Raw genomic sequence first — 22445 nt, 5'->3', positions numbered from 1 at the left:
TGTCTAAGACACAGAGAATTGGCCCCAGTCTCCTCTTCCCTGGTCCTACACCCAGTGCATTTTTCTAGTACCTCAGCACGTCCTCTCTTGGCACAAGTTTCAGGGCCAGACAAGTTGGCTTCAAGTTCAGGTGCACCATGAAGGGCCTTGTGCTGGCCCCTGCCAGCCTCTCCCCCTCACTCTCTGCCCTCCAGCCACACTGGGGTTCTTAGAGGCCCTCCAAGTCCAGCTCCCATCTTAGCTCAGGGCCTTCCCAGCCCTGCCTCAGCCGCTCCACTCTGCTCCTTGGTCTGCTAACTCCTGCGCATGCTTCAACACATGCCAAACCTCCCCCCTTACCCCCTGACCAGAGGAGCTCCCAATTACATGTGTGCACTGGAAACATGCCTCATACCTGCAATTGCTGCACCCCTAGCAGTGTCTCTGGCACACAGCAGGCACTCAATGGTTGTTAAAAGCATACATAAACGAATGGCACGGTGCATCTTACTAAACCTCTCCCAGTCTCAATTTACTCGGCTGCGAAATGTGGATAATAATACCCACCTCATTGGGCTGTTGTACAGTTTACATGAGAGAATGCAAACAAAGCATTTAGCACTGTGTTTGGAACACAATAGGTGCTCAATAAATAGTAACCATAGTAAAAGAAGACTCCTCTTAACAGCCCTGTGAAGCAAATTCCACAGGGATCACGAGTCCCTTTTAAAGAGAGGAAAGTGAGCCCCAGAGAGGTTAAATGATTGCCTGTGACCCCACAGGCTTTTGCACACCACTGTATGGACTCCATACTGGCAGAGGCTATGCAACGGTCCCAGTGCGCTGTCCTTGCAACCCCTCCCTTAGCAGCCCTCCTTTTCAGTCAACATTTAGGGAAATCTACCTTGGGTGGGCACCCTGCCTGAAGGGCCCCCACCCATAAGATGGTGAACTTCCTGCTTCTCTTCCGGGTCCTCGGTTCCCGCCGGCGCCACCTGAACCCCAATCACCCTTCGCCCCCCTCCCAATCCCAGCACCTGGCCAATAGCCACCAGCCCCGTAGAAGTAACACCACAATCACCCCATGCCCCTCCCTATATAACCCAGCACCTTTCCCTAAGAAAGCGGAATTCTCCGGTGAATTGCTGCTGTGTGTCGCTCCTTTCCTTTCACTGCCAGATGATAAGGAAAAAGGATGAGTCAGACACAGCTTGGACCTTAAGGAGCAATAGCCTAGGAATCCAGGTATTTCCCCAAAACTGTTCTCTCTTCTTATAGTAATGAAACCCATGACTTTTAGCAGAGTGAAAAGCTGGCCAGAATGAGGACTGCGTGGCCGTTGGGGGTGGCCATTTGTCCATGTTCTGGTTAACACGGACGTGAGCTCTCTGGACCAGGAGTCCACAGGGACCACCTAGTTAGGATGGAGCAACAGGCTAGGAAGAGGCTAGGTGCCCAACATCACAAAGTTACCACACCAGCCCTCTCACACCTGCTCCATGAGACTAAAACAAGTCTCTGTCATGTCTAGGCTTCTATTATTTCGGGTTTTGTAGGAGCAGCTGAGCCCCCTTCCCAGCCAATTCAGGCGCCACAGCCCAGTGGGGCAGCATAACCTGTTGAGTGCTGTAGAGGAGCTGCACGCACACCTGCTCCAGGACAAATCATGGCTTCCTCATGCCTGAAGGGCTGAGCAGTCACGTGATGACAGGGGCTTGGGCAGCACATGCAGAGCAAAAGCTCCAGCGACTCGAGCTAAAACCTTGGCGGGACCCACCCACTTCCCAGAGCACCACTGCCCGTGGACCAGGGTGCCAGGATCTCCTGAGAACTCACAGTGCATCAGGTCCTGCACGCCCCCCAGGACCCTGCTTCAGGCACCCACTGTGTGCCTCACCCCAAAGGCACTGGAGTCCAGGCTTTCCTGCTTATTTTGGGATACTTAATAACTCTCCCACCTGTATCTGTGGCTGTTTCCCTTGGATCATCGGAGACCCTGGGGGAGAGTGAGGAAGCGAAGCTTTGACCCCTTGTCAATTTTGCCATCTCTTATCTATAGTGAAGCTACAAAGCCCTTTTTGTTCCTACTGGGAAAATGAATGCTGCTGCCAGTCTGTGACCTCTGGTTCGTCTGCTACAGGTTAGAGGGGTGAGAACGTAGGCAGACAGACGTAGGGGAAGTCTCATCAATTTGTCTTCCCATCCGAGTCGTGGAAATATACTACTAGGAATAAAGCCTTCGCTTTAAGTGCCAGGTCTTATCTGATTGCCTTGTGGTATCGGCTGCTGAGCCAACACGATTTATTGGATTTCTTTTGTCAACAAAGAAAGCAGGGACTGAAGATGCTTGGGAGGCCCTGGCTCCAGGGATAGGCATGCATTTCGCCCCACATCTCAGAAGAGTATCTTCTTCTACAAAGGTTTGGTCTCATTTCAGGTTTCGTAAGAGTTCAAAGATGTTTAAGAAACATTTGTTTTCTTTTGAAGCTGGTACAAAAGAGAACAGTTATTTTGCTCTTCTACAAACCATCTCTGCATTACAGATGGGACTGGCATGGGTCGGCCACATATCTGGTCCATGAAACCCACACAAAAGATCTGGTAATGTCAGATGCCAGGTCCAAAGCAACTCTCTGACTCTCTCTCCCAGGCAGCTATTAGACTGGGAGTTCCCAAAGGTAGGGTTTTGTCTCTCCATCACTTTGCACACAACAGGCCAGTTCAACAACTTGGCCCTACCTGGCACGGATCAGGCAGTGTTACAGAGATTAAGGGGGATATAACAAAAGGATCTGACATTGTCTCTGCACCCAAGGGACTTACATCACAAGGAGACAAAAGTTACATGTGCGTAACAATCAGTATAAAACAAACAAAAGTGTAATACCAAGAAATGTACTGGCTTGGGCTGGGCAAGACCTGGAGGTTTCACAAAGGAAAATGGGATTGGAGCTGGCCTTCTATGGCGAGGCAAGAGAATCCAGATACACAGAAGAGATGAATTCATTTTTACAAACGGGGATGGTTGAAAATGAAGATAGCTGGTTTGGGCTGTGTTCTCCTTCCTTTGATAGCACAGCGTCTCAGTAGTATCACTTACACTGCCTCTGGGCCCTCACTGCTAAGGGAATGATTTACCCCTATTCCCACTGTTTCCTTCCATGAAAGAAGCTCCAGCTACACCACACTCTCGGCCTCGCCGTCACCTGATGCGTACGTTTGGAAGGAGAGCCTGCACATGCGTAGGCCAGCCCCTTGCTCTCCCCGCGGACCCACCTGCATGCAGGAAGCACGTTCTCTGTGTCCCTCTGCACCATGAGATCTACAGGGCAGACTCTCACACGGGCAGGCTTATGCTGGTCAGCACCCCAGGGTGGGTCAAATTATGGGGTTCAATATATGGAAGCCTTGGGAACAGATACAAAATATATTTTCCAATATTTTGTTATACCAAAAAAATTGAAGGTACTATTTTGACTGGTGCCTATCTTACTTATGGTCTCTCTCCTGGTTCAGAACTCAGGGGGACCTATGCAATCTATCAAGGGGGGCCCCAACACCCATCTCTCTTCATTCTCTAAGCTGCTCTAATCTTGCTTGTTAGAAGCAAGCCCTACTCTACTAACACTGATCTCACCACAGTCAATAATAAGGTAAAATATTTGTTTAGCCCTCACATAACTTATGGCTCTTTGATTCTAATAGATACTTTAGTTGATCAGCAGTTTTTAATCTCTGAGATCAGAATGTGCTTTACAATCAATGATGGGTCACCATTGAATGGGCTGCGTTGTTTCTCAGTGGGCTGCGAAATGATAGTGCATCGTGCAATCCATGGCATCTTCTAGCCAGTGAAATGTGGTTCTGTAACATTTAAAAATGGCTCTTCCTACCCCTCCTCAGCTTTTTTGATATCCCACTTTCCAGAGGTGTCCGCCGTGTTGGCGGTCCATCCCATATACACTGGTGTTCCTCGGGGCTCAGAGGCTCTAGCCCAGCTTGCTTCTTCCCCTGCCCTCTCTCCTTGGGGTCTCTCAGCCTTTCCCCCAGTTTCAGTTGCTACCTGGATCATGATGACCCCCAGGTGTATACCTTGAGCCTAGATCTCTCTTCTGAGTCCAGAATCTCCCACTGGACACCTTCACTTAGCTCAAACCCACAGATCCAAAAATGCAACTGGCTTCCATCCCAGGCAAACCTGCCCATCCTCTAATATCCACATGCTGAAGTTGGACCAGTCATTCCAGATTCCTCCCTCTTGCTCATTCCCATACCCCATAAATGATCCAACTGGTAACTTTCTCTATCAACTGTCTCTTGGATCTGTCGTCACGTCCACTGCCAGTAAGTCAGCTCAGGCCACTCTCATCTTTCAGCATCCTCCTTGCTGGTCTCCCTGCCTGATATCCATTCCCTTCACAGCAACCAGGATGATCTTTCTAAGCATAAATGCAATTCTATCACTCTTCTGCTTTAAAGACTTTGCAAATACTGTCCCCTCTGCCTGGACACTCTCTCTTTAACCCTCTATCCCAATCCCCACTGCCACTGTTGCACCTGATGGTGGAATTCAGCTCATCATGTAAGTCTCAGCTCAGATACCACCTCTGTCAGGAAGCCTTCTTTGATTTCTCCTGACTGGGCTGGATTAGATGCCTGCCACTGTATCCTGCTCATATGCTGATTACAGCTCTTGGCACTATATTATAAAACTGCATATTTATGTGTCTGTCTCCCCAGTGAGACTGTTAGCTCTATGCCAGGTGTGTCTATTTAGTTCACTGTTGTATCTCCAGTTCCTAGCACTATACCTGGCATGTTTATGGAATGAACAAATCAATACATCAGTGAAAAGATGGGTCTAAGTGGAACAGTGTAAGTTGGGTAGGATATGAAAGACTTAGAAATCTCTGGGATGGATGACTTTGAGGAGAAGTCTGGTCGCCAGTCCAAGTACAAGAACCTAGGTGTTCTCAGGGAGTTATATCGTCAGCCTGTCTTAAGAAGGAATTTGCTGACCTGCTTAGAAACACTCCCGTAATTCCATAATTCATGATTTAGCTTCATGCTAAGCTGAAAATTTATAGATGAATTTAAAAAGAAGACATGAAGATAATGAATGCTAGACACCACCCTATGATACAAGTACTCTCCTTAAAGGAATTAAAATTTCACCCAAATATGGGTCACCCACCTTCTCGTGGAGCCTATACCAAGCATGAGCTGACAGCGCTGGTGTCTCTACCTGAGTGGGAGCCCACCACGAGCAGTTAAATTAAAGCTATAGCTTAAAACATCATGTCAATTCTGCTGTTCTTCACAACTGCAATTAGATAAAATTAAATTAGCCAAATGTGTCTTCACTAAGTAAACAGATCACAAATTTTCCAGTGAAAGCAGGTGACAATTTTCCAACATTGTTATACATAAGAACTGAAAATGACTTGATTTTCCCCCCTTCTAAATACACGTGTGTTGTAGAAAATAATTGAACTATATTGAAAAGTGGAAAACCTTGGCTCCGAAGGCCACCACCCAGAAAACTTTGGTTAACGCTTTGGTACACTTTCCATCTTTCTCCTACTCATATATGTACTTCTATGTAGTTGAAATTAGTGCATACATAGTTATATATTCTGCTTTCTTCCCCACTTAACATTATATTTGGAACATTTTGCACGCTAATAAAACTTCTTATCATCATTATAACAACTGCCTTGGTTTACCATAATTTTTTATTTAACCAATTCCCTCCATCGGGGCACTAAAGTTTTAAGAATTTCCTTTAGAAAGGTCTATTAACTCTCCTAACTACCAGCGTCATCAGGGACCACAAATCCATTATTTAAATTGCTTATGCAAAAACAGAATTAGGAAAGAGAACCTGCCCTTCCCCGAATCCCCCACCTCTCTCAATCAGGTAATGCATGCATCACTTAATACAAATGTTTTTGCATGTGTGAAATTCTCAATTATTCATACTATAGCTCTTTGCTAAGAGTGTGGATTTAATATAATTGCATTGGTTGATGGAACAGCTATATGAATATTAATGCTTGGTTGGAGTGTTTAGAGAGACATTTAAACATAGCTTCCTCCTCTGGTGCTGAGCACCAGTAAGAGACATTATTATATGGTGCCTGGCAGAATTTTATCTAATTGCAGTTGTGAAGAACAGCAGGACTGACAAGATGTTTCAAGCCATCAGCTTCACCAAGTCCCTGGACCAACGTGGAGCAATTCACCACAAAAGATAGCCGTGCAGGAAGTGGGGGTGTCCCCCTCATCCCTCCAGTGTGCAGAATCTTGGGAAGCATCTCTGTGAAGGATGTAGCCTCTCCATCTCTAAAACAGTGAGAGTTTACACCAACGTGTTGCTGTTTTTTAAAATCTTTGTTAGCCTTTCTGCCTTCATTGTCTAGCCATCCTCCTTTTCAAGAACAGTTTGAGGAAAGGGTTGGGTAGTGTCTGCTAAAGTAAATGTCCTTTTGTCCTGGTTGAGTCAATAAATAATGAAAGAAGTTCTGCTAAGACTTCTGTTTGGAAAAAAAAATGTTATTCTTTCAAATTGTATCTTAATCAAAAGGATATGTGAAACTTCTAAGGGAGCTGACTTTCTCAAGGTCTACTTTAAAACTAATTTTTTTTTCCTGATTTTGAAAGTAGCATATGTTCTTTGAAAGAAGATTCAAAAGACAAATATAAAAACAGAAAACAAACATCTATAGCCTCACAAACCAGGCATCTGTGACATGCTGGTAAAGATGTTTACAGGCTTTTTTCTTTGAATGTTTTCCCTTATAACTAAGCTCCTATTGAACTTAAAAATTATATTTTACCTATCTTACTTATCATAAGAGTTTCTAATATCACAATTCCTTGTGAGCATTTTGAATGGCTATACTCCCATTTCTTATAAAAGACTCGGAAATACATGGTCATTTAGGAAAACATTCCTATGTTCTCTCTGTGCCTGTCTTTTATGTTTTTTCCTGTTTCCTATTCCATCTTCCTAATCCTACATTTCTCTCTTGAGCCCTGGCTTCTGTTCCCATTGAAGACCCAATTTTCTGGTTGCTGTTGAACATGCCACTTGGACCACAACAAGTCAAAATGAAGCTTATCACCTTCCCTTCTCAGCATCTCTTCCTCCTGGCAGCCGCCCACCGTTCCAGATGCACCATCTCTCCTCTCACTTGGATGGGAGGCTCAACCCCTCTCTTCCCTCTAGCTGCTCCCCACATCCTATTATTTACAGCCTTTCACACTTACTTCCAGAATGTCTCATCCACCTGCTCCTCCCATCAACGGGTACCCAATTTAGCAAATAAAAATATACGACACCCAGTTAAATCTGAATTTCAGAGAAACAGGTAATTATTTTAGCGTATGATCCAGTCAATGTCTGGGAAATACTTAAGCTAAAACTCACACATTGTTTATATGAAATCCAAATTTAACTGATGTCCTGCACTTCGTGTGGCAGCCCTGCTTCTGTCCAGTTTGTACCGTCCATGACTTACCACCTCTCATCTCTACTATAAGCCACGGTCACATATGGCCTCTGCATCTCTGTGTGTAAGTCATTAATCCCCATCAGTCATAGCTCCAACGGAGTCCTATCTGACTCACTGTCTTTGGTCACTCCTCACTGCCTGGTTCCTCATGCTGACTTTTAGAAACTTCCACAGACCAGCCCTGACCTGCCTCTCCAGCCCCATGTTCCACTGCTGCCCCTCGGGGCTCTCAGTTCCAGCTCTAATGTCAGTCCTATGGTTATGAAAGACACCGTCCACGTCCCTTCTCCAGTCCTCAGCTCACGCCACTCTTTCCATCTAGAATGCCCTACCTCCTAAGTCTTACCCTGACTCCAAACTCGCAGAGCCACGACCCCAGGCTAGGCCATCCTCTCCTTATACATAGATCACTAGATGTTTACCCTACCAATTTGGCAGGTCAAAAATAGTGGAAGACTGGTGATTTCATATGGTTTCACCTAATATAGTAAAGCCTCCTGCCTGGGGCTTCCTGCCTTAGTGCCTTCTCCACGGTCATCCTCTCATCCTGTCCCACAGAAAACATCCATAGTGTTGCCTAAAGCACAGTTTCTCAAGGTACAGTCCTCCAACCACATGCAATCCAATCACCCAAGGGAGGGGAGGGCTTGTTCACAATGCAGATCCCAAGACTCCATCCTAGAGCTGCAGAATCAGAATCTACAGGCAAGGGGCCTGGGAATCTGCATTGTGAGCAAGCATTCCAGCTGCCTCATGCTTGATAAAGTCGAGAACCACTGCCCCATGTGGAAAGTCTTCTTAGTCTACTCTGCTTGCACTGGTCCCTGAACATGCCTACATGTATTCCTACCTCTAATGCCTCTACAGGCTCATGGTGTTCGTCCCATTTAAAGACTCAGCCAATTAAACACCTCTAGGGGTCCTTCTGAGCCAGTCAACTTCGACCTCCTCCATGAAGATTTCCCTGTTCATTCCACGGAGGGTATAGAAAAAGTACCTCTGTTACTTATTGTCACTAATTATGCATTTATCTCCCCAATGGTATAGAACATTCACCCAAGACAAGAATTTTCTCTATACCCCTCTCCAAAGAGACTAACACCATGTAATGCAGTGATAGTTGAATAGATAGATGCTACATTAATATCCAGCCAAAGTCAATGGACACAAAGAAGACTAACTACCTAAGTAAAGATGAGAGTGGCTTCTAAATGAGGAACTGTGAGAGGCAGATGTTCATTTAAAAAAAAGAAATTCATCTGTGAACAAGCATTTATAACTTTACATGTATTTGGGGAGAATGTACGTGCAAATGCTAGTTCAATAGTGACGGGACTGCAAGTAGAAAGTTAACTCAGACTCTCTGATGAGCCAGGGTCTGCCCATCAACCTTCCCCATGGCTGCTCCCCTTCCTTGGGCAGGCTCTGGCCCATCCATAAGCCAAGAAGAGCTTCCTCTGGTTGAGAGCCATGCCTGGATCTTTTCCAGAAAGACCCTGCACACTCCACAGAATACACTCATCAGCCTTCATCCTCCTTCCTCTGGCTCTACGGCCTACTAGTCATTGCCAGAAACTATTCCCTCCTCGCCCTCCCACATCCTAAAGGTTCTCCCTCCCCTGGTATCTCTGGATTCTGGTTCTTCTTCCAATTTCCCTTCCACCACCTTACTTAGACCCCCCATCATTCTCACCTGAGCTGCCTAGCTAGCCTCCATTTCTCTGTATTTGTGGAACTGAAATCTTCATGTCACTCCCATGTTTAAAACTCTCTCTGGGTCCCTCGTCCCCACAAGATAAAGTCCAGAGTCTTATTCCAGATCATGGGGCCCTTCCCAACACAGTCTCTGCCTGCCTTTCAATTCAGTTCAGTTCAATTCACTTCAATTCAACTCAATTCAATTCAGTTCATTTCAGCAAACAGCCTCTGGTGCCTTCCATGGGCTGGGCCAAGCCACAGATATGAAATCAAAGGATCTCTGCTCACAGGACAGACAGATGATTAAACATGCAATTGATGCCATGTGACGGGCTTAGTAGAACCACCTGAGGTATTGGGGACTTTACCAGTTAGTGGCAACCCCTGCAGGGAGTTAGTGCAGAACCAGGGCCACAGTTAAATCTCCAGCTCCAGGTCCAGGGCTCTCTACACTACTCGATGCAATCTGTCCAAAAAAAAAAAGACTTCTGTCTTGCCCATTAGAATGAAAATAAAACAAAACAATACAAGATGATTCATGATTAAAATACACATTAAGTATTAAAATGCAAAACCTGTAAAAGTTATTATAGGGACACAAAATCACAGTGAAATGAGAACATTTAAATGCTGCATTCGTAAGATGGGAACAGAGAGAGACGGAGTTCATTCCCCGCCCTGATGAGAGTCCGTGACTTAATTACTTTGATCAAGTAACAGCACCGAGGTAACAACTTACTTGCAGATGCTAATGGTACCACTCGGGCAGAGGCAAAAGGGGACCTGTGCCTTTGTATTCTGAGAGCTATGAAAATAAGGAGAAAACTACTTGTAAAATGTAATGAATCGAATACTCTTGTTAAAGGCTTCAATTTATTTCAGAGAGCCAAGAAACTAAATTTGAGAAGACGTTAAGTAATTTCTGAGGGAATTCCAAAAGGAGATTGGAAGGTATCCTCTCAAAAATAAGGCAGAAGACATCAGGAAGGGAGATCATAGGAGATTATCTAGTATATTCTCTGTCTTCAGGGAACAGCAGGGCTTTTGATACAAGAGAGATACTGCCTGCATTTGTGGGACCATGTTTTTAAATGGCAGGCATTGAGGTCAAAAAAGCAATTCAGTGAGCCATGACAGTCAATTTCTTTTTAAATGAAAGAGAATAGAACCTAATAGAAAATACCAGGTTGCATTTCATGTAACAAGAGAGAGTACTGTATTTTATGTATAACTGGGTGTGCACATGTGTTTAGCAGTTCATGATGTAATATACATTTCATTTGGTGAGTTGCATACAAGAAAGTTTGCTAAACACTCCTCTAGAAAACTTTTACCAGACAGGGTTCTATTTTTAACATATATTAAAAACAGTTATGAATACTGGCCCTTTTCCTCATTCTTGGGATCTGTGCTAAAGTTAAACAGAAAGGTGGTAGAATATTAGAACAGAAAGGAAGAAACAAATTAGCAGAATATAAATGAGTGACTAGTAACAATAGGCTAGAGACCAAACAGATGAGACAGATGAGTTCTGGGCTTTTTTCTAAAGCCTCTTGCTTTCTGATAACTAAGGATTCCCTGGTTATTCTTCTTCCTTAGTGGAGCACCAGAAACACAGTAGATACCTAGAAATCCTTGCCCGGTGACCCTTTAGAAGCCCCTCTATTCTCTCTATGGTAACACACAAGCAGAGTGATTGCTGCCTTTTCAATGATGTCAGATTGTTGCAAAAGCTCCCTGAAGGCTGAGCTAATGTTTGGTCTGCTGCTCTACGTCCATCTCCACAACAGGGCCTGTCAAGTGCTCCGTACATTTTGTTGGGATTGCACTGAAGGACATCAAAGGGCAGTAAAGATCTACCTCTAATATCCATCCAATGCTAGAACCACTTTGCAACAACACTCTTTCCTGTTCATTGAGAAAAAGATATTCTAATTAGAGAAAAACAACAATAATAACAAACCTCTGAACTTAGGCTTCCTGGGAGCAAGTAGCTTGGAATCTCTTATGCCTCTTGGCCCAGAGGTCACATTGAATGAAAAGCTTTGTCTCATCTTTTTATAGAATAAGAGCTCTTGAAATGTCACATGCTCTTTAGGATGTCAAAATTGGACCTACTTTTCGGACCCAGTCTGGCTCCTGGAGACACAAAGAAGATGCTTTTTCCAGTCTGGACAGCTTGAGGGCAACAACTGCTTTGGATCTGAAGCTCCTGAGCTATTTCAGAGGTCCTGTCCGCATTGCTAACGGGACCAGGCAGGATGCCCAGGAGCGCCTGAGGCACGGGGCTGGATTTGGGGAAGCAGTCAATTGACCGAGTAAATACACATGAATCAGGCCCTGGTTGCTTTCCCACAAGAAGCCCAGGCTGAGGGGCAATGAAACCAGGCTGGGAAGTAATCATTTCACCCCTCTGCAGCTTTGTTATAACTCTCTGCCTATGGGTCCAAACCCAACTCCTAACAGTGCACTACTTAGGGTGGGTCATAACGGATGTCCTGGGCCCAAGTACATAAGGGGATGGCGCCGGTCACCAGGCTAGGTTTCTTGGAAGGCATATGGGGAGTTATTGCTGCAGGTGTCAGTGAAAGATGCCCTACACCAATGGATCGATTCAAAGTCAAATGCAAATTCAAGGGAGAGCTCACTAGTCAGCAGTTACACTTCTTACCCAGACAAATATCCCTATAGCTACTAACTTAGAAAGTCCTCTTTATCAAGAACACTGATGAGTATTGATGTAGAGATAAATGTCGCTTCCTGCAGCTATACTAAAAGGTGACTGGACTCTCCATGGGTTCTGTTCCTTATACACAGCCAAATCTCACATCTCTGTGGATGAGGAAGGCAAAGGACAGAATAACCCTGGCTGCAGAGTTCAGTGGACACCAGGAATCCAGAACACTGATTTGAGCAGACACTTTCAGCCTCCATCCCCCAGCCAGTCCCTATCCCAACCTCCCTCTGACCACCTGCCAGCACATGCTGAAGGAATATACATCATCCTTGGGTTAACCTGAGCAAAATATAATCAAGAGGACAAGCTAGCTTGGGACCAGCGGAGCAAGAGGAGGGCTATGTATCACGCACGCTGAAGTGAAGCAGGAACAAGGTTTGTGCTTTTTAAAAAAAAACACTATCTGGAAACTTAGTCTGAACCTCAATTCTAACTTAATCTCCACCTGCCTTAGATACTGAGAAATCATATGTGAAAGATAAAATACATCTATAATGTCCAGCAGTTCCTGGCAGTTTAATGGGCCTGGAAACTGCATAAATTGTCATTAGGACTGCAGTATTGTCCAATGGGTCAGAGCCAAGATTTTGGTGTCAGAGGGACTCCAGGATGTTGGCCCCATGAACCTTATCAGCTGTGACACTTTCAGAAATTTCCCTAACCTCTCTGAGCTCTCTTTGTCTCATCTATAAAATGGGGACAAGAAAATCACTTCATAGGGTTACTGTAAGAATTAAATGAGAATCTGCGTGTAAAATGCCTGGCACAGAATAGATGACTATAAATGATGGCTATTAGTATGATGGCTTGTCTCTCAGAGAGAAAGACAAGCCCCCAATAAAGAGTAGTTCTATAGCTACCCTGGCAATCAGAAGAATCTCTCAAAAGCCATTGCTGCCCCAAATGCCAAGCACCAACCTGTCCCCATGTCCCTGCTCTTCCTCCCATGTTCCCTATGACAGCGCATAGCATGTCGGTTTCCCTGTTATCCGAGTGAGAAATCTTGCCGTCCTCACTGACCCTTCCTTTCCCCCACAGCACATCTCTCATAGGTTCTATTGATGCTACTTCTTAAATATGTCAACTCCATCTGCCCACCACAGACGTTGGTTCAGGGCACCATCAACTTGCCCCTAGATAACAGGTGTCCGACCTCATTTCCCTGCCCTGGACTTCTCTTTCAATCCATTCTCCAAGCTGCGACTGCAGTCATCTCTCTAAAGTACAAATCTGGCCATTTCACTATCCTGCTTTGAACCCTTCACGGCTCCTCCAGATAAATTCCAAGTCCCTTAACGTGGCTTCCAGAGCCTGCCAGGACCTGCCCAGGCTCAGCAACCTCCATCTTCATTTCACACAATGATCCTTTGTGTTCTCTGTGCCCCAGCTGCCCTGAAGCACTTGCAGTTCTACAGATGAATCACTGTCTGCCTCCCTCTGCAGGGATTTGATGCATGCTTTCTCCCTGCTTAGAATACTCCTCTGTCCCTCTCCTCTCCATGCAAACTTATTCTCAGTCTTTAGGTTTCAGCTTAGGTCTCATTTCTTCCTGGAAGCCATCCCCAACACTTGAATACTGGGTTAGATGCCCCTTCTACTGATTGCAAATGTCTGCTTATTCATTCATCTCCCCCAATAGACTGGGAGCACCTTAAGGACAAAACCCATTTTTGTTATTGAAATACCCTGCATTGCAGATGGTGACTGGCTGAAAACAGGCATGCAAATATTTGTTGGATAGGTGGCTAGGTCTATCCCCTGGCCTTGCCCTCTGGATCAACCTCTGGCTGAAGGTGGCTGCAGCACTGGGCTGCCCAGTAGCTAAGCCAGTGCCAGGCACCAGAAGGTGCACCTACCTAGGATGGCCACCACCTCGTCATCCTGGATCACCTCCAGGGAGCCGGAAACCACAAAGCAGAGGCTGTCAACGCTCTCTCCTGCATGGTAGATGAGGTCCCCCGGGGCGCAGTGCACCGTCTGGAACTCCATGGCCAGAGCCCGCAGGCAGCCGTCGCTGGCCAGCCGGAAAGCCGGGTGCTCCTTGAACACCTTGCGGTTCAGGTGCACGCAGATGTCGGCTCTCATGTCCTTGGGGCAGATCTGCAGGACCTGGCCGGGGCGGGAAGAAGCAGAGTCAGGGTCCTCCCTGTGGCCTCCGGCCCTTGCCCCTCAGCACCCAAGGACAGAAGCAACCCCCGCGAGGCTAGACTGCCCTTGTCACAGTACTGGTGGACAAGACAACCACAGCATCCGCCTCTCGGAGCTTACACTCTAGCGGGAGAGACAGCAGTGAACACGGAAGTCTGTGCGGAATGTTCAGAAGAGGCGCCTGAGAGGCGGGTTTGGGAATGCACGGGGCTCTAGGTGGTCATGGAAGGCCTCTGGGAGGAGGTGACATTTAAACTTCTGTCACTGAAAGAGCATTCCAGCAGTAAAGCAAAGGCTGTGAAGGAAGCTGACCAATAAGACCAATGTGAATGAGGGGAAAGGGGCGGGAGATGAGGTTTCGGGAGAATGCCAAACAGAGTGTGTGGAGAGACTCTTAGCTTATGAAAAGCCTTTGATTTTATTCTGAGTGTGATGGGGACACATCGGAGGATTCCAAGCATGGGAAAGATGGGACCTGACCTATGTTTTAAGAGGGTCATTGCAGTTACACAGTGGAGTTAGAGTGTCCCGACTGTAGGACAGCAAGAGCCCAGCCAAGGAATTGAGTTAGGTCACTCCTGCGAGTGTCCAGGTGAGAGGGGAGGGGACCTTGCACTGTGATGCTGGGAGGGGAGCCAGTGACAAGCAGTCAAATTCAGGATATATTTGAAGAGTTGACATGATCTGCTGATGGACTGAATATGGGTGTGATTTAAGGAGAGATATAAAGTAATATTTTATTCGTTCATTCATTTCATACTTATTCATCAAGCACCTTAGCGTATGCCAGGAGGTAGTCTAGGGTCTGAGGATGCAGCAGTAAACAAAATACATGAAATCCCTGCCCTCAGGTAACTTCCCACCTAGTTCAAGGAGACAAATAATAGGCAAAACAGTAAAACGTATTGGTAAGTGCCAAGGAGACCAATAAAGAAGGAAGGAAGAGGGAAAGTCAGGGATTTTGCAGTTTTAAGGTTTATGAACATTAGGTAATTCAATTCTCACATAAACCCTATGAAATAAGTGCTATTAGTGTCCCGTTCTACAGATGAGGAAACTGAGGCACAGGGAAGATACCCAAAGTCGCAGAGCCAGAATTTGACAGTGCTGAGCGCCCAAACTAGGTAGTCTGACCCCAGATCTAGTTTAGATACTAACCTATCCATACCAGGTGGCTGCCCAGAACAAATGGCAAATGCTGGTAATTTGACTCTGAGCATCTAGGAACTCAAAGCAAAATGGGAACCGTAAGAGGCTGTGCAGCTCTCATCCTTTGAAGAAATAAACATTTCTCAGCTTTTCTAGGGGGGAGAAATATTTCTCTGCACTACATTTTTACAAGAAACTATTATGGGGCCCCTTGCATAGCAAGTATTAAGCAACACACTAGGACACCTTCAAGTGGACTTTTCTAGAGAAATTAGGAGTGTTCCCTAAATAATCCTTTCTCCCATCCTAGCCTGGGGGTATAAAATCAAATGTGCTCATGAAGACATTTCCTTGGGACACTGATTATTTCCCCACCCCTGCCTCTCTTTCTTAGCACAGGCCATTTGCCTCTATGTCTGGAGCTCATCTTGGGTTCAGAAGTCCCTCAGCTTCCTCCAAAACTCAGATCAAATCTCACCTTGGCCCTTGTACCTCTGCTCATATCCCACCCCTCTCAGGTGCCCCCTGGGCTCTGTACGAAGGTGTGGCCCTGGAAGAGGAGGCAGAGGAGTTGAAATCCCGGCTCCTTCCCTCCAAGTCATTTAACTGCTCTACACTTCGGTTTCGCCTGTGAAAGGGCACTCTACTAACACTGCGTTATGAGAAATAAATGAAATTACATCCGCCAGTACACTTCCGCGGGACATATAGGCCCCAGCTAGGGACTCGGTAAAAGCTGCTCCCCTCTCTGTGCCCTTCATTCTTGCCCTGCAGGTGCAGGCTGCTGGGGAAGCGAGCTCTCTGGGCGAGGGGGTGGCGGACTGACAGAGGCAGAGGAAACTTCAGATAGTCGATGGAGGCTTCGGCAGAGCCCTGGCTACTTGGCATTTCCCTCCTTTGGGCTCCGTGACAACAAGACTCCTGTAGAAATGCACATTTAATTAGGATCTGCTTCTCCCCAAGCAGAACACCAGGGAGGGGGCATGTCGCGTCAAAAGCGTGCCCAGCAGTTCGAAACGAAGATTTATTTCCCAGGTGAGTTCACCTTTAAATGTTAGGTTCCCCTGGGTGGGGTTTTGATGGCAGAGGCTGCTAGTGGCTGAAGCTGTGGCATGTTTTATTCACGGACGCTGTTCCTGGAGCCAGAGAGCAGGGGGCCCTGCGGAGAATGCAGGGACCCTCAGGGTATCTCCGCCATCCTGCTGGTTCCACACTGGGTGGGGTGGGAGCCCCAGACTCCTGTCTCTGAGGGAGGATTTCGGCCTGAGACCCCTTCCCGGGCCACTTTCCTTTCTTCTGCTTGGTTCTGAGGAGAGATCACCCCTGCTGGTCCTGAGGGCCTCTCAGGCCACAGGCAGAAGTGACCACGGAGGCTGGTGGGGCCTCCCCAGGCTGGGCGGCCAGAGCATGGCAGGGAGAACAGGCTCTGGGATCAGGCAGATCTGGGCTCAGTTCCTGGCTTTAACGCTTGCCAGCCATGGGGACTTGAAGCGACACCTGGCTTCTTTCCCCAGCTCTTCATTTTGGAGCCTGAGTATAGAATTCTCCCGAGGATTCCCTGAGCGGCTGTGCGGGAAGTCTCGGTGCCATGCCTGGTGCACTCAAGTGCTCCGGGCATGTGGCTCTCACGGCGGGCCCTACGGCAGCAGAGCAGCCGGCCCACCTGAGCGAGGCTTGGAAACCGGGAAGGTCATGGCTGAAAGGGCCTTATAGGTCAGCCTCAATATTAAAAGTCATCTAGTTTTCATGTGTCACAGACATGGAAACTGCAGCTCAGGGGGACAAGAAACACGCTCAGAGCCACCAGCTAATTCCTGGTAAAACTGGAGGAGCTCAGTGCTAACCAATCCCCTGCCTCTTCCACACCCCACCCACCACCGCTTTCTTGGTCCTCACTGACCATTCCGACCCAGTGAGACGGGAGGGGAACCAGGGAGAGGCAGGAACCCTGGACTGGCTCGCTCCCCGATGACTGTCGGCTACATGCCCCTGCCAGGACAAGCAGCCACCTCAGGCCAGGCTGGGAGTGAGTTGCCACAGCACATTCCCTCTTCTGTGCAGATGAAGACCTGGGGCAAATCCCAAAGCCCTCCAGGGAAGTGAGGAAGCAGTCAGGCGAATGCTGATGGTGCTGTGACTGTGTCACTGCAGACAGCCCTGCAGAAAGAGCGGGAAGCACTGCTCTCCAGAGACCAGGTTTACAAAGGCATCCTGGCCCCTGTGGAAAGGAGCCCCAGGGCTGAAAGAGCAAAGTTCCTTTCTGCTCCACCACCTGCCAGGCACCCACAGAGGCTACTGGCCTTGAGAGAGCAGGGCAGAAATAACAGGTGCAGGCCAGGCAGGGTGTTGGCAAAACCACGGACTAAGCCCCACCCTACTGATGCCCTGCCTGTCTGAGAAACGAGGGCAGCTCCACCTGGGCTTGTCCTCCTTCCCCCTAGTACACGTTTTAAACTTAAAAAAAAAAAAGATACTAGGAAAAGCACAAGCTTTGAAGTCAGACAAAACTAGGTTCAAATTCTGGCTCTGCCATTCTTAACTCTGTGACCAGGGACAGTTAAGAAAATTAATTAGGCCTCTGGGTCCTCATCCCTTCAACAGAAATAATAGTGGCTCCCTCCCAGAGTTGTTGAGAAGCCTAAATGAAGCCTAAATGCAGGGCCAGGCTCACGGAGAAATGTTACAAATAATTTTTTCTTAACGTGCATTCAAGGAATGGCAGCTAGTGCTGTGATGGTGTTGTTACTATGTTATTGTTGTTACTGTGGCAGATATTCAATAAAACCAAAGTATTGCTCCTTTTAAGTTGGGATCAGTTCAGTTTAGTTCAATTGTTCCTTGTAAACTGTCAACTCTCAACTGACTATTCTAATGGAGGAAGACTAAGAGCATGGACAGCTGGTCCAAAGCCAGTTGAATTTGACTATGAATGTGTCATAAGGTATTTTTGCACAAGTGTTATTTCTGTTTTCCTCATTCTAACAATGAAAGGAATCAGTAAACCCTGAGTACTAACAGATTGGTGACTCAAAAAGTGCAGTTGGGAAGACTGAGCAGAACAAAACTGTCCTAGGATTACATATTTGCTTACAGAAAATATGCAAGGAGATAATTCACAAATGAAATAAGGAAGACCACTATATCTTTTCTCTATTGTTCCCAGTACTACCAAATTTTTTTCACTTTACTGAAATAAATGCATGTAGACTAATGCACCTCAGAGAACAAGAGCTATTTCCATTTTACAGGTGGGAACTGATACCTAGTGAGGTGCCTAATGGATGGTCTGCTCAAGCCAACTGGTCAAGCCCTTGATCTGTGTTTCCCAGACTTATCTGATGAAATAGGATCACCTGGGCACTTGTTAAAAATGCAGATTTACAGCCCCTCCATCATTCCAGCCACATCAAAATTCTGATTCCATCGATTTGGGATGAAGGCTAGGAATCTGTTTTTCATGACCACATAGGGTTCTTATCAGGGCCAAGACTGGAATGAGGAAACAGCCCTGGGCACAAAACTGAAGGGGATGCTAAAAACTCAGTAATCAAGATAAATCACAGTTTAGTACAATATTTTAAATCAAAATTCATGCAAAAAATCTATGATGAACAAAATCTCAAATGTTTGAATAAAGACAGGATCAACAGCAGAGCTGTGTCACCTCAGAGACTGAGGCAAAAGGAATATCAGTAATGCAATCACCTCGCTCCAGGTGGTCCTGATTCTTAGCCTCATACAAGTTTGGAAATTCTATCTTAAGAGACTTTCAGTTCTACTCTTCTCCAGGAGACACATCCTGCCTTGCCAATTTCTTAAATAATGGCTCTTAATTGCAGTCCTTAAACAAGGCTGATTTGGAAGTTGTCAAAGTCTCTGGAGGTAGGACCTGGGAACCCGAAACTGCCCAGGCGAATTGTGATACACAGGTAGGTTTGAGAACTACGGCCCTTGGAGAGTCTCAGCTCTTCCTGGGAGAGCCGACAGGCACAAGTACTTTACCTGAGCTCGCTGCCCTCCTTACCTTCTCTGTGTCGATGCCTCTGGACATGGACCAGGTGGACACGATATAATCCATGACTCGCTCACTCAATCCCTTCGGCACCTGGTAGAGCTTCAGAAAGTCCCGGACGCTGTTGAGCATCTCATGGTACCTGTTGGTGTTGGCGTACATCTGCTGGAAAATGGTTGTCACATTCCCAAAGATGGTGGCGTAAAGAAGTGCTAGAGGCAGGAAGAGAAGAAATTACACCTGAGTGGTCCCAGAAGCAGGGTCCAAGAATGCCCAACTTGCCCAGAGCAGGCCAATGGGGCAGAGCTGCCCTCCACAGGGCAGTCTGTCCTGATCTTGTCAGGAGAGCCTCACCCCAGGGGCATCTGGGAGTGGATGCAAAGAAAGATCCTCCTAACACCAGGCCACTAGGTCAAACATGTGGGAGGCAGGGCTAGGGTGGACAGGAGCTGGCCAGAGCTAGGGACAGATTGCAGTGGGGGTGGGGGTGGCTGGACTGCTTCACTTTATACCTCTTGCCACAAAGTCTGAGCCATGCCTGAGGCCACCAGTCAAATGTATTACTACACACTCCCTACCAGCCCAAATCGAAACCTCTCAGCAAGTCATCTATCAAGTCTGCTATGTGGCCTACACTACTCTACCTGCTGGGAATGGGATGGTGAAAAAGACACTCAGTCCTGGCCCTCCCACAGCAAATAATGTAGCAGAAGGCCAACCCTTGAATACGTGATCACAAATAGTTAAATGATAGCAAGTCTGCCAAGAGCAATGCTTTGCGCTTAAGTCATGGCACATGCACTACACTGTGATGTGGCTCCTAGGGAAGAAACTACACTGTGATGTGGCTCCTAGGGAAGAAAGCATGACTTTGATAGGTGAGAATAAAATCAAGTCACTTCTGAGGTATATAATATGTATGTACTCTATGCTCCTACTTCTCTCTCTACACTTAGTGTCATGAAGGAGGCTTATTATGCCATCACAAAACCCCACCTTCAATCTCTAACTCCCATTTGCCCTTGAATGTTGAGCTCAATGCTACAACTTCCAAGCAGCCTCCCTATAAAGGTGACCAACTCCCCAGGCATATTTCTACAGAGCTCAGATTATATATACCATTTTGCAATCACACACTTCTTTCTTTGCATGTGCAATGACAGGAGAGGATCCATCTTCTCTTTGCATTGTATCCCGGGATCTAACACAATGCTAGTACCCAATAAATGTGTGTCAAATCAATAAATGTCATACATATTTTTGCTCTGGCTTTTAAAAAAAATTTAAGTATTACTGATACATAATAAACTACACATGTTTAAAGTGTACAATTTGATTAGCTTTGACTTATTTATACACCTATAAAACCATCAGTCAAGTTAGTGAACATCTCTATCTCCTCCAAAAGGTCTGTCATGTCCCTTTATAATCCCTCCCTCCTACCTCTCCCTACTTTCCAGCCTTCCATTCCCAAGCAACCACTGATGTTTTCTGTCACCATAAGTTTGCCTACCCTGGATATTTCATATAAATTAAATCATACAATATGTTGCCCTCTGTGGCTAGCTTCTGTCACTTAATGCAATGTTTTCAAGGTTCATCCATGTTGTAGCAGGTGTCACTACTTCATTTCTTTTTATTGTTGAATAATATTCCACTGTATGGATATTCCACATTTCATTTATCCATTCATCAGTTCATGGGCATTTGAGTTGTTTCTACTCTTTAGCTATTGTGAATAAAGCTGCCACAAACACTCATGTACAAGTATCTACATGAACATGTTTTCAATTCTTTGGGGTATATACCTAAGGAGCGGAATTGCTGAGTCATGTGTAACAATGCCTTATGTATTGAGGAACTGCCAAATTGTTTTTCAAAGTAGCAGCACCATTCCTACCAGTGATGTATGAGAGTTCCAAATATCTTCATCTTATCAACACTTGTTATTAGCTTTTTGATTATTGCCATCCTAGTGAGTATGAGCTGCTATCTCATATACATTTGCTGTGCATTTTCCAGATGGTTATGATGTTTTCATATGCTTATTAGCCATTCATATATCTTTTTTGGAGAAATATCCACCCAAACCTTTTGCCCATTTTTCAGTTTGGTTATTTGTCTTTATTATTGAGTTATAAGCATTCTTTATATATTCTGGTTACAGATCCTTTATTAGATATAAAATTTGTAAATGCTTTCTCACAGCCTGTGGGTTGTCTTCTCACTTTCTGGATGATATTGCTTGTGGCACAAAAGTTTTTAGTTTTGAGGTAGTCCAAGTTATATATTTTCTTTTGTATTCTTTTTGACTAGTTTCTTCCATTCAGCATAATTACTTTGAGATTCATCCATGTTGCATGTATTGATAGTCTATTCCTCTTTTTTTTTTAAGAAAAATAACATTTTATTTTGAAATTCATGAAAAACTATAAAGACTGTACAGGCTATATATACAAAATAAAGATTTTGTATACCCTTTACCCAGTTTCCCCTCTGGTTACATTTTACATAACTAGAGCACAATATCAAAACCAGAAGACTTTCACTGCTGTAAAGTATATGTATTATTTTGTATCAATTTATGTATATTTCCTATAACTAGCACCACTTTCAAAATACAGAACTATTACATCACCACAGAAGTCTTCCATTTGCTATGTCTTTACACTCACTGCCCCCTGGCAACCGCTAATCTCTTCTCTTTTTTTGCAGTCATGTCATTTCAAGAACATTGTGTAAATGAATCATACTACATGTGACCGTTTGACATTGGTTTTTCCACTTGGCGAAACAGCCTTAAGACGCATCCAAGTCTTGCGTGTATCAATAGGTCATTCCTTTTTATCATTGAATACTATCCTACAGTATGGACATGCCATAAAAATTTCTTTCAAATAATCTTACCCAGGCTTAGCTGATGACTAAGGGCAGGACAAGATAAGACAGAAAGGAATGGTCCAGAGGTAAGGGAATGAAGTCCCCATCGTGGTGTGTCAGCAGTTCTGGACACGGCTGCCTCAAAATTGAATATGCAAATCCACCTGAAGAGAGTCATAAATAAGGCTTGGAAGAGTACTGCCAGTTCTAGAAAGGTACCAGGAGTAGTTTCAAGCTGAACAAAAGAAGCCAGATGAAATGTTAAAGTGGTCAAAGTCTGAATAATGCAGACACGGCTCATCTGAGCTCATAAATGACTCAAACT

General features: G+C 45.6%; 1 protein-coding gene across 2 annotated transcripts in view; it reads right to left on the bottom strand.

Annotated features, from left to right (window-relative positions):
* The window catches only part of KCNH1 (potassium voltage-gated channel subfamily H member 1), a 358999-nt gene that overhangs the window by 92583 nt on the left and 243971 nt on the right, over nucleotides 1-22445 (bottom strand). For both annotated transcript variants that reach the window (XM_036912446.2, XM_036912447.2), the window contains exons 8-9: nucleotides 19253-19452; nucleotides 13788-14040 (exon numbers count right to left, since the gene is read on the bottom strand). In XM_036912446.2, the coding sequence (XP_036768341.1) occupies nucleotides 13788-14040; nucleotides 19253-19452 (453 nt within the window). The remainder of the gene's footprint in view (nucleotides 1-13787; nucleotides 14041-19252; nucleotides 19453-22445) is intronic.

The sequence above is a fragment of the Manis pentadactyla genome, chromosome 9 (assembly GCF_030020395.1).
Source record: "Manis pentadactyla isolate mManPen7 chromosome 9, mManPen7.hap1, whole genome shotgun sequence".
In the NCBI taxonomy this organism is placed as follows: domain Eukaryota; kingdom Metazoa; phylum Chordata; class Mammalia; order Pholidota; family Manidae; genus Manis; species Manis pentadactyla.
The sequence above is the reverse complement of the archived record's forward strand: the minus strand, read 5'-3'. Positions and strand labels throughout refer to the sequence as shown.